A 17,934-nucleotide genomic window follows, 5' to 3' on the forward strand; every position below is an offset into this window, starting at 1 on the left:
AGATACTTTAGTTGAGAGGGTGAAAAAGGTCTCGATTTCTTGAAAAGGAATGGTGGCTTGATACACAATCATTTTGGGAATGAATGAGTTCGGGCCATGAAACCCTCCTGACATGGGAAGTAGTAACAATTATGCAAGAATTGCATCTCTTGAAGAGAGATTAATAATAGTATTGCTTCTCCTTTCTCCGATTTTAATATTTTAGGATAGTGAATGAATGTATGCCTTTTTAATGTTAATTTATTTGTTTTGTCGAATTTTTGAATATACCACAATAAAAAATAAAATAGCAGGACACTCGCGGATCTGTTCTGAAGTAGTTCTCGCACGGACAAGCAACCTGTGCTGCTACCTCGATTCAACGAGCAGACTGCTTTCAGAAGATGTAGCAGCGCTGCTGAGTCTTCTGAAAGCAGTCTGCTTGTTAAATCGTGGGAGAAGCACAGGTTGCTTGTCCGTGTAATACCTCTGCTTCATAACAGGTCTGTCCCCAGGTGCTGGGGCGAGCGCAGAGATCTGTTCTGAAGCAGAGTTATTGCATGCATGTGCAAACCATGTTTCAACAAGCAGATGGCTCGGCACGGGAGACGTACTACAGAAACAGCCACACCCTCACATACTTGTTGTAGCCGTTGGTCCGTTTGAGCCAAGTCTCACATCCCACAATACCACCTAGTAGCCATTGCTGGAAGTTCACCTGCAGTTCTGAGCCACAACAGCAAGGGTATGTATGTGGCTCACATTTCAGATGAGGTTTTTTTTTTAAAACCTTTTTATCCCACCTTTTCATCCCACCATAACTTGCTTGGTGGTGTTAAAACATGGCCAAATGCTCCAACCACACGGCCTCCTTGCAAAATGTTTGCCTTGGGTTGATTAAGCTATGTATAAAATAGCACTGCCCTCTTACAGAAATAATATTTCCTGAAGAAAGGGCTTGCATTTGGGCTCATTTGCATACCCACAATGCCTTGCTGTTGTGCTCAAAATTGGAGGTGAACTTCCAGCGATGGCTACTAGGGATGCTGTGGAGTGAGAATCGGCTCAAAATTATTTTCCAATTTTTTTAATATATATATACCAATTTAGCTAAAAGGTGGCGCTCTCCCTCATTTAGTGGCTGGTGCTGGAGAAACGAATTTAGCCAAATTCGTTAAACATAGAAAAAACACATGCCCCTACGCGGTTGTAACACTTCAAAAAACCACCCAGTGGGCATGTACAAAAACACCCCAGCACACAGGACCTAGCTATTTTACATGAGTGTATCGTACACAACTCCACTATATAGTATTTGTGGCTTCCGCGATGATGGGACGATCTTAGAGACGCTTGAAATTACCCATTTAAAATTTGTATAATTTAAGATCAATCGATGTGTAACACAGACACACAAATGTGCCTGTATGTCATAGACTGACTAAGAGCAGCTCAAATGGCCGCTATTAGCCATACGTCCCCTCAAAGGGCAAGCGCTTCCAAACCTGCAGAAACCAGCAGAAAACAGCAGCCATGTTATAAGTGGGCAAGTGCCCTACTGCTACAAAACTGTTTTAAGAAGGGTATAGTATCTAGCTCTGGCTGATTTATACCATGCACATTGCACTTTTGTGAATAAGTCATACACTCTTGTACTGTGATTTATCAAGTTGCACATTTTTATGAACAATGCTGCTACTCTTTGGTACTGTATTTTTGATACAGGAATTGCTATTTGCACGCTAATAGGACTTGTATAGTGATAGGAATTGTTTTTCTTTTGATACCTATTTTGATTGTGCATATATTTTACATGCAAGATTTAACATGACCTTAGTTTACAAATAATATTAAAATATTACTCAGAAATAGGGCACTTGCCCTCTGATATATCACGTGCTGAAAAGATGTTTTGTAGCATTAGGGCACTTGCCCACTTATAACACGGCCGCTGTTTTCTGCTCGTTTCTCCAGGTTTGGAAGCACCTGCCCTTTGAGGGGGCATATGGCTAATAGCGGCCATTTGAGCTGCTCTTAGTCTATGACATACAGGCACATTTGTGCATCTGTGTTACACATCGATTGATCTTAAATTATACAAATTTTAAATGGGTAATTTCGAGCGTCTATAACATCGTCCCATCATCGCCGAAGCCACAAATACTGTATAGTGGAGTTGTGTACGATACTCATGTAACTTTTCATATAATATACCTCATTCATAGGTACATGACCATTCCAATATGGAGGTCAGTATATTTGATAGGTGTCTACCATCTTACCTAATGCGGTCACATGAACGCTATTTACCTGATGAGGCACGAGTGGGAACGCTCTGTAATTGTACTTCTTTTTAAACTCTATGATGGGAATGGCGCATTGGGATTACAAAGGTCTGAGGAAGCCTGAGCATTCAGGCGGAACGCGTGACTTTTCCACCCTTGGGGTAAGTGCTTTTTGCAAACCTTAAGTCTGTCACGGGGAATGATTTTACCTCTGTTTTAGTGATGTGCTGTATTATGCAACAATAAAGATGACATTTTAAAATAGCTAGGTCTTGTGTGCTGGGGTGTTTTTGTACATGCCCACTGGGGCATGTTTTTTTCTATATATATGTGTGTGTGTGTGTGTGTATATGTATATGTATATATATATGTATATGTATATGTATATATATATATATATGTATATATATATATATATATATGTGTGTGTGTATATGTGTATAATATATATATATTCAGTGAAAAAACGTTAAAGGGACGTTATGGTTCCAAGTAAAACCGAAAAACCCTTGAAATTCACAAGTTATGGTAAGCTAAGCAACCATAACTCGCGCCACCATCGTGCATCGCTAAGCCTAACACCCAGGACATCAAAGATGACATCACAAATGTCATTGATGACATCACTGATGACATCGCATGTGCATTTTCCTTTTATGAAAAGTCTGTACAAGGGATTCTTAGTGTAATGTTAATAAAAAGTGTAAAGGATTTTTGGAATAAATAGCAAGTGCTAATTAGTGCATTAAGATATGCATTAATATAAATAACATTCTATTAAGTTCAATCCAGTATACTAAGGTACTCATGTAGAAACAAAGGTATTGTGTGCAGCATACATCATGGAGGTGAAATATTCCTAAGCTTACCATGTTGAATAGTGAAATAACTGTTTTCTTATTAGAGTTTTGCGTACTGTGAAACATGTGATAAGTAGGTAATAAAACCCACTTACTACATAATTGCATTATTATAGACAAAACACAGAGACAACACCACATACAAATATGAATATATACAAGGAAATAGAAGTAAAAACAGCAGTAGTAGCAGAAAGTGTTCATAACCTAACTGATTACTTTTATGCAGATAAATGATTGCTCTGTTTCTAAGCTGTTACTTACCCTATGTATATATATCACATAATGTGCTTGGACCCTAAGGTAAATAGTGTGAGTACAGCATATAAAAATAGGAGCATATTCAGGGAAAGTACAGTAAGAAAAAAACATCAGAACTATCAGAAAGTGCTGATAACTCTGATTATTTTAATGTACAAAAAGGATTGCTGTCTTTCAAGGTTGTGTCTTCTCCTATGTATATGTTTCATATGATATAACTGGACCATAAGGGAATTATTGTAAGAACATACTTGAAAGATAAGTCTACAAATATATAGTATGTTTACAATTCTTAGTTCCTTACTGTTACTGAAGAAAAACATGTGGCCTAGATATGTCAGTAAAGAAAAAAGGGGGAGCCAGACATGTGATGCCATCAGTGATGTCATCAATGACATTTGTGATGTCATCTTTGATGTCCTGGGTGTTAGGCTTAGCAGTGCACGATGGCGGCGCGAGTTATGGTTGCTTAGCTTTTTTATTAGTGCAACTTTACCATAATGTCCTTTTCAATGGACGAAGACCACTAGCATCCTAGGTTCTCAAAGTGGGAACCCGGGGTGGTTAAAAAAAAAAGATTTTTCTTCCCAAACCGGAACGCCTGCGGCGTCCCGGTGTAGGAAGGAAAATCTTTTACCAAGATGGACACCATGGAAAGAGGGAAGTCGGGGTGTATAAAGAGAACACAACAGGGCATCGGCGGGGGGGGGACCAGGAGAGACATGCGGGGGGTGGGGGAGACACGGGGCATGAGCGGGGGATGGGGGGAACAGGGGAGACACACGGGGCATGAGCGGGGGGTGGGGGGGACAGGGGAGACACACGGGGCATGAGCGGAGGGTGGGGGGGAACAGGAGAGAGACACGGGGCATGAGCGGAGGGTGGGGGGGGAACAGGGGAGAGACACGGGGCATGAGCGGGGGGTGGGGGGAACAGGGGAGAGACACGGGGCATGAGTGGGGGGTGGGGGAACAGGGGAGAGACACGGGGCATGAGCGGGGGGTGGGGGAACAGGGGAGAGACACGGGGCATGAGCGGGGGGTGGGGGGGAACAGGGGAGACACGGGGAATGATCGGGGGTGGGGGGGGTACAGGAGGGAGACACGGGGCATGAGCACGGGGTGGGGGGAGCACGAGGTAGACACGGGGCATGAGCGGGGGTGGGGGAATAGGAGGGAGACATGGGGCATGAGTGGGGGTGGGGCGGAACACGAGGGAGACACGGAGTGGGGGGCAACAAGAGACACGGGCCATGAGCGGGGGGGTGGGGGGGCAACACAGACACGGGGCATGAGCGGGGGTGGGGGGTGAACACGAGGGAGACACAGGGCATGATCGGGGGGTGGGGGAGCACGAGGGAGACACGGGCCATGAGCGGGGGTGGGGGGAACACGAGGGAGACACGGGGCATGAGAGGGGGGTGGGGGGAACACGAGGGAGACACGGGGCATGGGTGGGGGGTACACGAGGGAGACACGGGGCATGAGCGGGGGGTGGGGGGGTACACGAGGGAGACACGGGGCATGAGTGGGGGGTATAGGAGGGAGACACGGGGTGGGGGGAGTACGAGGTAGACACAGGGCATGAGCACGGGGTGGGGGGAGCACGAGGTAGACACGGGGCATGAGCGGGGAGTGGGGGAACAGGAGGGATACACAGGGCATGAGTGGGGGTAGGGCGGAACACGAGGGAGACACAGGGGGAGGGGGGGGGGGGTACAGCCCAAACCGCTGGACGGATTTACACCAAATTTGCGGCGGGAGTGGCGGCTTGGTCCCGAAAGCGTTTTTTTAAATTTGGTGTAAATCCGTCCAGTAGTTTTTTAAAAATGACAAAAATGTAAGTGAAAAAAATGAGTGATATCTGTTCGCTCCTTGGACAGGACGGGGATTCGGCAAGCAGCTTGTGTGATGTCCGCGGACATCTGACATGCTTTTCTATTGGCTGCCGTGAAGCATGCAGTACGTCTATTTTCAGAGACGCCCGCCATCTTTGTTTATCGGAGTGGGATCTACTGCCTGCACAGTGTAGATGTGGGCTGCGTCGGCCACAAAAAGGCGGTTAGGCACAGGCCCTTGTGTCTCCCATGTACCCCCCCACTCGCTGATTCTCTGTGTTCCTCCCACCCCCCGCTCATGCTCCGTTTCTCTTTCCTGTTCCCCCTGCTCATGTCCCGTGTCTACCGCCTCCCCCCCACCCCCCACTCATGCCCCGTGTCTCCCTACTGTTGTCCCCCGCTCATGCCCTGTCTCCTCTGTTCCCCCACCCCCGCTCATGACCTGTCTCCCATGTTACCCCCCACCCCCAGCTCATGCCCCGTGTCCCTTGTGTTACCCCCCAGCCCCTGCTCATGCCCCATGTCTCCCTCGTGTTACCCCCACCCCCCGCTCATGCCCCGTGTCTCCCTCATGTTCCTCCCCACACCCGCTCATACCCCATGTCTCCCTCGTGTTCCACCCCACCCCCGCTCATGCCCCGTGTCTCTCTCGTGTTCCCCCCCGCTCATGCCCTGTTTCCTTCCTTTCCCCCCCACCCCCTGCTCATGCCCTGTTTGTGCCCTGTTCCCTCTCACCCCCCGCTCATGCCCATGTGTCTCCCCTGTTCCCCCCCACCCCCTGCTCATGCCCTGTTGTGTTCTCTTTATACACCCCGCCTTCCCTTTCCATGGTGGCCATCTTTTTTTTGTTTTTATTTTTTTTACCACCCGGGGTTCCCACTTTGAGGACCTAAGATGCTAGTGGTCTTCATCTATTGAAAAGGATGTTATGGTGACGTTGCACTAATAAAAACCTATAAAATTCAGTGAAAAAACTTTGTCAAAGGGACGTTATGGTTCCAAGTAAAACCGAAAAACACTTGAAATTCGCCTAGTTATGGTAAGCTAAGCAACCATAACTCGTGCCACCACCGTGCACTGCTAAGACTAACACCCAGGACATCAAAGATGACATCACAAATGTACTCAACATGTACTGAAAGCAGTGGCGCAAAGACATTTAGCTAATCCGGTTCGTTTTTCATGGGAGCTAGTCCGACCCTGTCTTTTGGGGGGCTTTGGTTGTTCAAATGCGCAGTGCACTTAGCTCCTGTCCATGCGGCAGAGAGTGACAAACCTTATTGCCAGCAGTTGCAGGGCAATACGTTATGAGCCCTGAGGCCGTCCTTTGCCTACCCTTCTAACCCGTGGCCGTTAGGGCTCGGCAATGTATGTTGGAAGTTGGATGCTGAAAAAAATAAGACAATCGGAATGGTATGCAAGACATTGAAAGGGAGAGAGCAAAGCAGCCCCGTACTTGCGCAATACAGGGATGTGCAGAGATGGAAGTCCTGTATTGGAATTAACTTAATTTCTCTGCTGAAAGCTCAATTTTTTCACGACATGCTGATTGCTGACTCGTAATAGTTGCAACATTATACATGTTTTAGAAGAATACCCTATCGGTTGGTAGACCAGGCCAGGTTCCACCCTCAAACATTATCATGGCATTTTTTTGTTTACTTGTGTTGTGCTTAAACTCAACTAGTTAAAGGGAAATCATTAGGCTGTTTAATTATCCCTTTGACCTGCCTTACTGCCCCTTTAATGTAGATTTCCTTGGCATTCCAAACAAGTGTGCGATGTTCATCCTGTTTCATCAAATCTGATGGCACCACGGTTGCAGTCAGTGGGGGGAGGGGAGGGTAGTAAACTGACCGGGCCAGAATATCCACTCCAGCACCCAGAAGTCTATACATTGGATGCCCACCGTTCCTGTCTGCTCGTGAAGGAGCATTAGTGTCCTTGCGTTAGTGACTTTGGAAATACAACACTTGCAGACTCTCTTCTTTCTGTCGCAGGTGGAAGATTCATGAAGCGTGCATGCTTGCTTTGGGATCGGTGAAGTCTATTATTACAGACAATGTGAAGAATGGCCGCATCCAGTTCGATATGCATGGGTTCCTAACTGGTGTGATCCTTACAGACCTGAATCTCTCGGGTAAGTTCCAGTCTGATACAGAACATTTTGCTTATTTTTCATTTGTGATACGCATTAAAGAACTGAAATGGCATAATCTGTCTCTTATCCAGCCCGATGGCCAGTCAGTGAAAGGCACATTTTGAAGGTTCTGAACATCAATCTTTGATTATGGCACATTAGATATAGTGGTATGAGATTTTGAATTTGAGCTATGTTCTTGTTGGGGCACATTTCCACTTTTTAGGATTCTGCACTTTGTTTTCATGGAACCACTTTTTTAATTTTTACTCTTCGTATTTTTTAGGCAGGCTGATCTTATTTTTGTGAACAGATTATGCCAGTAAAAGCCCCCTGCCACAGCAAACGGTAGCACATATGGCTCCTATGACATGGCTCCTCATTTTGGCCTTTGGGTGATTTCATCACACTACAGTGGTTTTGTTCACGCTAGTGGTTGCTGTAATTTAGCTTTGGCTTCACCAGAGATTCAGCTGATTATATTGCATCAGTAACCCACCATACATTTGTTGCTTTTACAACAGACTCTTATTTTTGGGGATTGTTGGGCCACTTTTTGGAGCCCCTCAACTTTTCTCCTCATGCCCCCTCATGTATTTAAATTAAAATGATTTTGTTTTTTTAGAGAAAAAAAAACTTCATTTATACATAAGAACAAATATTCTTTCCTTCATTTACATAGTATCTAGTTAAGTGAATTCTTCCCTTTATCTGTTCATCTTCATTCTTCATTAATGCAATGTACCTTCCTGCTATAAGATCAGATTGCCCTCTGCCCCCAAAGTTTGTATGGAGACGATCTGGTTCCAAAATTGAACGATGGTTGTTGTCAGACTCCTGTTGTTCCCTGACAGGATGAGGTTCCATCTATCACTGCTATCTAGCTCAGGCCCCTTCGTAGATATAATTTCTCTGAAGCAATTTTTCTTATCCGTAAGCGCAGGCCAGATCATAATGATATGATGTAGATTCTCCACCGTCAGTTTATTCTCACAAAATCTACAGAAAGCTGCTGCTTTCGAAATTTGTCTGTTTTTTGCCATGAGTTCTCGTGTGGGTAATTGATTCAATCGTAATCTTAAAAATTGGTCCCCGATTTTCCTATCCGGAAATTGTTTGAGGTAAGACTGCAGTTCATTCATTGCACGAATATCTATCTCACATGACAAATTCATCTGGTATTGGGATTTTCCAGCCATAGTACGAATCCAATCATTTCGCTTTATACTTTTTTTTGCGCATTACGGTCGCTTCATTAACATCTCATGAGATATGGTGTTTATAGCCATTATGGGACTCAGTGAGTTTTTCCATGTTGCTAGGATTAGCCACTGTGATATTCCTTTCTTCAAAGACTCGATATGCTGGGATGTCTTCCTCATTAATTATCTTTCTGTATAATTCAATTTCTTTCCACTCAACTATTGAGCGCAGGGATTGCAAAGCAACCTCGTGTCTAATTCTGATGATTGGAAAGGATTTTGGTAGAGCCAGTATTTTCCGCCAGAACAGACCCTCCAGACGACCCCAAATAGATTGGTCAAGGTTTATCAGTGTCACTGCCATAGGTTAAAATGGGAGTCACTTTTTGTCGATAGAAAATGACAATCGGTTTTAGTGAAAATTGACCAAATTTTCTATGTAGGAATAAGCCTTGTCTTGCCAATGACAAAGTTTTAGCTCTTAAATGATTTGTCCAGGGTATTTCTACTTGCGATTGGTTCACTAGGAGACCCAGATATTTTATTGATGACTCTTTGCTCAATTTTTTGTCATTCATGTAGAATTGGAAGTGTTTTTTTTTTTTACTTGCTTTGCGTCAATTCCAAATTTTTTGTTTTATCAACATTTATCTCTAATTTGTTTTCGCTCATGTATTTTGCAAGCTCCCCTAAGCTTCTTTGGAGCCCTATCTCAGTTTTGTCCACAATGACAATATCATCTGCATACATTAGGTGATGAATTAGATGGTGGTTCAATTTAGGTGGATTGGCCCCAAAAAAGCGAGGAGAATCAGGTAGATCTGTGGTGTAGATCTTAAAAAGTGTTGCAGCAAGAGGGCAACCTTATTTAAGACCATTCTTTGCGTTGATAGGTGCCGATGAATGGCCTTGTTGAGATAGTGTTATTTTTCTTGGATCACAGACTTCTTTTTGATGGCCAAATCGAGTTCTTCTGAAGCCCTTTTGCCATTACTATTATCTTAAGATATATGGTGACCAGTTGTGTGATTCTATCACCCTACATAGGTTTTAGAGAGTAGGTTGGGGGCAGCTGTTCTTTAGTTTTGTCTTCATTTTACCTGATTGGTATGCCAATTTGCCTTTTTGTTAGCCGTTGGTTTAACTGAATTTTTTAAAAAATACTACCATTTGAGTATTTTAGGGCTCACTTTGTTCAGGGCAATCATTTGGTGGCATTAAAATGTTCATTCTGACCACTGGATTGTTTGATAACACAATTGTAGCGTCCATATTGGTTTAGACTGGTTCTGGCCATTCGAGATCCCCTGAACTCTCACTCTCACTTGTGGGGGGTGGTTTTGGCTAAGTTGCAGTCCTACTGACCAACTGGAATAGTTGGTCGTTTCACCCTTTGCCCCAACCCCCTCTACTGATTTGTGGGATGGCCTTTGGCAAGCACTTTTTTTGCAACAGTATTTAGACTTTGTCTGATCTTTTCTTTTTCTTGCACTACTTGGAGGACGCACGTCTGCTGACCTGCGGGAAGATGTTTTCCTCCAGTTTTTATTTAAATCCCCATTGCTTGGCCATACTTGCTGGGTTCATTGGCTTGGGCATATCCTGTTTTTTGTTTTTTGCCAGTGAAGGTCCAGTTCAGACTTTTGAAGTCTCCTGCTGTCTTTCCCACATCTGCTGGGCCGAGTCCTGAACACAAACTGTTGTCTGGGCTGTTTACCAACAGGATCATCCGCTTGGTCTGGGTTGCTGCTGCCATCTAAACAGGGTTTGAGGTTTCCACCTCCCGCTACATCTTCAGCTTGGGACATCTGAGGGAGCTTCCGGGCTTTAGCTCCATCCTGGGATCATTTGCTGCTGTGCTGCCTTCATCTTTCGACCAGTCACCAGGAGCAGTTTTTGCAGGGTCCCATATCTTCCTTAACATGTTTTCACTTCAGGCTTGCAGGTCGAAGTTGTAAGAAGAGCCGTTGTTCCATTCCTTGGTCGTCTTGATTGTCCCTGGCTCAGGGTGCAAGCCCCTGGGTACAGAATCATGCTAACAGCACTTAAGGAAAGAAGCCCTTTCCTTACAATTTTGTTTCTCGCTGTTGGAGCCATTTTCATTGCAACCACCAATGGAACTCTGGGTTCTGGGGCATGTGATTATTCAAAATACTTCACTGCTGGGGTTCCTCTGGTACGGGTACGAAATGTTTGTGTCACTACTGCATTTCCCATAAAATAGTATTGGGGCTGCTCCTGCTCGGCTGCCTATTTCTCTGGGGCTTCTGGTTTGTCCATTAACCTTTTTCTCACTTGGGGTCTCTTCTGCCCTTCCCTGGGGTTATCACATCATCTGCACCCATCTAGCTTTTTATATTTACTGTGTAGTGTGCGATTGGATCATCCACATTCTTATGTGCCAGAGGGGCAGTAGTACTGTGTTCATTGTTTGTGTGGCAATTTGGTTACGGATCATGACTGTGTAAATGCAATGTTGCACTCTGTCTAGGTCTTTGACACTACCCCACTTACCGGATATAGCCCTCCAATCCTACATGTCGAGGTGTTGGTTGTCCCCATGACCATCAATCTGGCTTTAGAGCATCCAGAGGCACGGAAATTGCTCTTCTGAACACCTGTGAAGACCTGCTCTCAAACCTTGACTCATTCTTCTCGACCTCTCCTCTGCTTTCGATACGGTAAACCACAACATCCTGATCTCTCGTCTCCGTGAGACCCTGGACATCACTGATCAGGCCATAGCTTGGCTCGCATCCTTTCTCTGACAGTCCTTCCCAAGTAGAACTCTGTTCCTTTCTCCCTGCCATCACTCTTGCTACTTGTGTTGTTCCCCAGGGATCTAATCTATCCCCCTGGTTTTTCAATATCTACATGGCCCCTTTGACCCACATGATCTCTGCCTTCACCTCGAACTTTTAGTGTTAACCGGATGAAACGGCTCTCCTTAAGATTACCCTCGGCCTCTTCCTCCTCCTCCTCCTCCTCCTCCTCACTCATCCTGGACTGTCTGCAATCCAGTCCGGGTGTGCTGCTAATGATCTCTGCCTTAATGCTATAAGACAGAGATCGTCCTCATTGTGACCCCTGCTCCCGTTTTCCCACTTTCACTCTAGCCGACCACCCATGGTCCTGCACCCTCGCCCACTAGTGAGGCAAAAAATCTGGGGGTCGTTCAACTCTACTCTATCCTTCTCGTCTCTCATGTGGGACATGTCCAAAAAGCCCCACTGCTGCACCTCCTCAGAGGTATTCTGCCTTTCCCACCTTCCCCCAGAGGCTCACTGTCTACAGAGCCCTGGTTCTCTCCAGACTGGACTACTGTAACAGTCTTTCTCAATCTTCCTACCTCTACTCTCTGGCCCCTCCAACTTATCTAGAACAGAACAGCAAGACTTATTCATGGCCTCAAACCCAGGGACTGCATCTCTCCGGCACTGAAATCCCTCCAGTGGCTCCCCGTGGCTTTTTTTGGGTTAATCCTAATTCAGTGAGGGTATTAGCCACATTGACTAAGTGTCTTAGTTATGCTGTTAGCAGTGCTAGCTTGTTGAGTAATGGTTCTTTTGTTGGTGACAGGGAGGGATCTAGTCAAAGACTCATGTAGTCTCGTGAGTCTTGCTCTGAGTCTGGAATTTCTGGTGGGTGGGCTACATGGTCTGCTTGGGGGTTTGCTAGTTCGCATGTGCACAATGGCTGTTTTGGGACTTGCCCTGAGATTCCCCTGAACAAAGGAAGCCCAAGGAACACAATGGATGAGTGGTAGTACTTAAAATAAAAAATAATAAAACAAAAAAAAAATCATACTCTAGTACTCCAATGGCTACCCTATAAGTACAGTTGGCTGCCAATGCAGTAAATGTGCTTGCACCCTTGGTGAAGCCAAAACTAAACTACAGCTGCCAACCACTTTCTCCCCAAAACATTTACTGTGATATACTCGCCCTCTGACTTTGTTTTGGGCCGTTCCTTTGTTTGGGGAACCACAAAGTAGGCCTAGAAGGACTGTTGTGCAAACATGTCTTAAATCGAAGCCCAGTCCTACACCGCCTATTGTGGTTCAGACTGGTTTAGGCTGGCCCATTGCACTAGACAGGCCAATACAGTGTGTGGGTGGACCCCAGTGTTTGGTGTTTTTTATAGTCTGCCTGGTTGCCAAAACATTTGCCAGTGTTGTGTAATTAGAGGGCAGGCTTTGGCCAGCACAAGAGTGGAAAGATAGATCTAGTTGAGAACTTGACACTGTTGCCTTGTGTACTTACCCATATTTTTATTTTATAGTGTTTTTGTACATTTATTTTTAACATTGTACGATGTTTTAATCATAAAGGATGTAGTGGGATGGAATAGTTAAACAAATTGTGAATCATAAAGAGAAATAACATTTTATTACAGAGAGCAACAAAAATTAACACAATTAGCACTACTTGTGCGTGTTACATTTTGACAGGTTTGATGTACACATTTAAATACAACAAGTTGAGATCCTGATGATATTCAAAACTTAAAAATTGCTTGGGACATATATCCCTAGTGAGTTTAAAAAAAAAGTTGTATTCGTTTTAACAAGCATATACAACGTTGGAATACTTTCGAATTTAATCGCGTCACACATTGTTACAATAAAACCTAGCTAACCCAATCTGCAATGCCCACCCAAACCTACCCTCCCGCAATCAACCCCCCCGGCCCGCCCACATTGCCTGAATTACTAGCACCAATCGTGAGTCTCTGCTGACTGCTGCCATGATTACTGGGGTGTATCCTCCCTATCCAATTCTGTTTCCCCAGGTGCAAATGATGTGTCTGTCAGGGTGTTCCAAGCTGAGATATCTTCGCTGGTGTCCGACCGACTTAGTAGTATTGCCCACCTCCAAGCCGATATTTTGGCTAGGGTCCACTTTTTCAGGTCCCGCCACCAGTCTTCTATGCTGCGATCCCTTGGGGATTTCCATGCCATGGCAATTCTGCGTTTGGCCAGTATGTATTCTTCCATTCTATATGTGTCGTGTGGATTCAGGGCGCAGAAATTATCCTAACAGACAAGCAGCTGGGGACCTCACGTTCATCTGGAGCCCTCTATTATTCATTCTCATTTCTACTCCTTCCTAATATCTTATATGTTGGGGCATGCCCAAAACATGTGCAGCATTCCATATTCTGTAGCAGCACATCGGGGGCAACGTTGCGTGGCGGAGCCTGGGAACTTGAGATTCTGAATGGGGTCATGTTATGCTCTGTGCGTTCTAATAGTTGGATCAATTGTAGCCGTGCATTCTGGGACACTATTTTATGGTATTTCCGGATCTCAGCCCTGTGTGCATCTAAAATTGGGGCGCCAATTTCATCCTCCTAGTTAAGCTTGGCTACCAGGTTGGTGGGGGGGCCTCCTGTCGTATATCCTAGAGATTGCGTGTCCCCCTTCCGAAATTGTCATGCAGAATGTCAATTACTGAGCGTTTTCCAAGCACTTCACCATAGGTGGGCCGTCTACGTGTGATCTCTTCCCTGATGTTGCAATATAACAAGTATTGACCTTGCGGTACAAGGGAAGTGTTACGGAGTAAGTCTCCTATTGCGGCTACCCCGTATCCTTCCCAAATTGTGCGTGTTCTTAGATACGCTTGGGAGCCCGCTGGGACTACTGACACTAAAGGGATCTGTACCGAGACAGGGAGCCAAAATGCTATCAATGTGTGCACTCTATCCCATACTTTAATACCCAGCGACACCAAGTGTGAGAGTTGGCGGTTTCAGGGCAGTTTGCTCGACACGATTTCTTTTAAGCGCGGCATGGCTGGTTGCATTAACTTTGTTTGCGGTAGGGTCATCTGCTAGCCAGTTAACCACTAATTGCAGTTGCCTCTCTTCCTGTCTTGTCCTCCCGGCTGCAGTGCCTTGAGGTAGGAAACCTACTTTTGTCTTCATGGGTGATGGGACACCACTAGCCCACCTCTGCTCTTTGGTTCTTTGTTTGCACCATCTTGCATCACCCCTGCTGTTTCACCCCTGTATGTCAACTTGTTTTTGATTCTACACTTTGAGTGCTTCTAGCTGGTGGTTCACCCTACTACGATGGTGGAGTAATCTTCTCCAGCATTGGGTATGGCATGGATTCACAATGCTCATGAATATTCCACGTCAGGCAGGTAATCCTAAAAAAAAGTTTCACTTTCACTTAGAAACTGTCTTTCTCCTAAACACCAATCACTGAGCTCTGGGCCATATTGCCCCCAGCCAATGACTGCCCTCTCCCCAAGTCCCTCCCTGGCAGCCATCTTCTGATTTTTACTGCATGTTCAAGTGTTGAGTCCTCGTGTTTTGCGCCAAAAGCTTTTCTATATTTTCACGTGTTTTCAATAGTTTCTATTTTTGTCAAATGGAGCCTGTGTGCGATTTCTTTCCTTTGACCGGCAAGCGGGGGATCAGTTTGTCTGCGTCTTTCAACGCCCCTCAAGGGCAAGAATCGAGTTTTTCATCAAATATTCCAGAAGGCCTTCAGGCCTACACCGCATGCCGGACCATGGCGGTGGGGAGGGTGCCTCATCAAGCTCTGCTCCAGTTGCAGATTGAGGAATGTTTGTGGAGGACAAACACTCCCAGTGCCTCTGTCTCCATCCGGAATACAGTGAAGCGGATTGTGAAATCCAAGCGCACCGTCCAGGATCGACACAGTAGGTTGGCGGCGTGGCTCAATGCCAAGGCCTCTACCCCGTGTGGCAAGCAGGGGCATGCTTCACCCTGGACCGACTGGTCTGAAGAGTGCGCTTTTAAGTCCTTTGAGGGCACACCATTCGTGGGGGCCCAAGACGAGGCCAAGTACGGTAACATTTTTTGTACAACCTGGATACCAAGCCCTTGGGGCTCCCACCCGATACCACTATGCTCAATACCTCGCACTCTTCGGGTTCAGTCGGGAACGAAGGCCAGTGCCCTCTTATTGCTGCTCTAATTCTGTAATACTGTAGTGTTTTGATGGGGCTGGTGCCCAATATCTGAGAGAAATCTGTGAGTGTGACAAAAGAACCCCCTGGAAAAAGATTGTGTAATGTCATGATGCCGCCTGGTTCCCACATATTCTGCATAGCTCTGTCGTATGTTGGGGGGAGGCCTGGACAATTCCAAAGGGGTAATTTTATATTTGCATTTATTTGTTTATATAGCGCTTTCATCCAAAGCGCTTAACATTATAACAACCAAATACATAGGTTGCCGCAATGTTTAATCTCTTAAAAATACTGGTCCAGGCATTGACTGTCATACAGACCGGGTCGAAAGTGCATGTGTCTGTGTCGATTACCCAGAACAATTGAGCGCAAGTCTGAGAGGGATGCTCTGTATTTATCCAGGACCGTTTTGTAGTAATGAGTATGTGGTGTGTACCAGTGGTCTTTGTTACCTCATAATAACTCGAAGTACGGTGCTTGGAGCCCTCCCTGGTCATATGGTATGGTCATGTCTTCCCACTTCATCTGTGGTGTATACCTGCCCCACGTGAAGCCCACCAACAGAGATCTCAATTTGTCAAAAAATCTGCACCTAGGCCCTAACGGGACTTTGAAGTAATACAGTAGTGTCAGGACTTTTCCCATCATAAGAAGGGACAATCTACCATACAGCGAGATTGGAAGTCGAGCCCACAAATTCAGTTCATCTTTAAGGTTGTGCATGTAGCTACCGTGATTCGCTTGCAATAACAATTGGTGTTGTCGTGTGACCACTATGCCCAAATACTTCAACTTGTCCTGTGCCTAGCGGCATCCCTCCAGACTGGCTGGATTTGGGTGGCGGTGGCATCATTTAAGGGGAATAGTTCGGACTTGGCCTCGTTGATGTGGTATGCAGAGAACATTGCAAATATGCAGAGATTTGTAGCAGGGTCCCTAATGTATAGTGATGAGTCATCTGCGTATAATGAGATAATGTATGTGGGACCCGTCATCCACAGGCCACGGTGGATATGCCGGAGATGCATAATGCAGGCCAGTGGTTCTATGGTAAGGGCAAACAATAACAGGGATAGTGGCCAGCCCTGACTCGTACCTCGCTACAGCAGAAACACAGGGGACAGCATGGACCCAGTTCAGACCCTGGCCACCGGCGAGGTGTACAAAAGCCGAACACATTGGATGAAGAGCTCACCCAGACCCATGCGGCGCAACACAGAACAGAAATTGCCAGGAGACCGAGTCAAAGGCTTTCTTGGCGTCCAAGGGCACCGCCACTGATGGGGAGAATTCTCAGAAATGTGCCTATTCCCTCCAACCTTGTTGGATTTTGAGGATTTATTTTAACCTGCAGAGAGTTGAGACCCTTTTTCCCACTCATGTATATTAATGTGATGTTGAACTGTTTCTTTTGGTTGTGGAGTCTGACAAACTCTGTAGGCATCATCTTTTACATTGTGTCACACAGCACCTTGAGGGCAGTGGCACAGGGAAGTCTTAGATTTCCCAAAGGTTTAAATAACTTCTCTTGGTTAAACTACTGTTTCCAAGAGCAGTAAAGTGAAATTTACTTTACTTACATGTGTAACTTTCTAGACCTAGCACACACTATCTTACAATAGAGTGCTGGAAGGGTTACCTAGTATCCCCTTTGCCTAGCTTCTCATGTAACATTTTTATGTTACCCTTTTCTCACTGAATGGCTGGTGGCAGTGGTTTCATTTTAACTACTCTGGTGTGCATTTACAGCGGGCTGCATTTTGTCAAAATGGCCCTGGTCGTCTTTACTCGCCATTTCTGTGGTCCTTCTTGAGATTTACTATGCACGCCAAACCTGGTTTGGTCCCATTGTTCGCTTTGCCTTTGTTGGAATTCAAGAGTGAAGCCTACCTATGGCTCCAGGGTGTCTGGGGTGGCCAGGAAGTGAGGGAGGCGCCCGAAACTCCCTTTGCTTAGTCTCATAGGAAAACCAAATGCACTCTGTGGTGATTGGCTGGCTGACCTTCCGGCAAGGACAGCCACCCTGCTGGGTGACTGACAGCTAGGCTGGAATGAATGGGAGATAACTGAATAAAAGGTAAGGCTTTTGGCTTGGAAGGCAGAGTCGACCACTGGACGAAGGAACCAAAGAAGAACTTGAGGACACCTGCTGCAACTCCTGGACCGTTGGTTTGCCCGGTGAAGCCCTGCTGCTGTGCCAAAACTCCAAATTCGTATCGACTGAGATGCCCCTGCAAGGACTTCTCCCCTGGAGTTGGTGGGACTAATCAACTCCAAAGTAAGCCACCTGGACATTCTCTCGAAGTTGGTTGCATTTCCACGGAGTTGCTGCTGGAAACCAAAACGCCAGTGAGAGGAACACCAGATTGTATGCGTTGCTTTTAAGTTGGCCAAGAGCTCCAAGAAGATCCTCCGGACTCCCA

At 45.7% G+C, this 17,934-nt stretch overlaps 1 protein-coding gene across 1 annotated transcript in view; it reads left to right on the forward strand.

The window, feature by feature from the left end:
- IPO9 (importin 9) overlaps window positions 1–17,934 on the forward strand; it is a 904,513-nt gene that overhangs the window by 467,405 nt on the left and 419,174 nt on the right. The window contains exon 13 of the mRNA XM_069633697.1: window positions 7,223–7,362. Coding sequence (XP_069489798.1) covers window positions 7,223–7,362 — 140 coding nt within the window. The remainder of the gene's footprint in view (window positions 1–7,222; window positions 7,363–17,934) is intronic.

This window comes from Ambystoma mexicanum, chromosome 13 (genome assembly GCF_040938575.1).
Source record: "Ambystoma mexicanum isolate Mex_15411 chromosome 13, UKY_AmexF1_1, whole genome shotgun sequence".
Classification (NCBI taxonomy): domain Eukaryota; kingdom Metazoa; phylum Chordata; class Amphibia; order Caudata; family Ambystomatidae; genus Ambystoma; species Ambystoma mexicanum.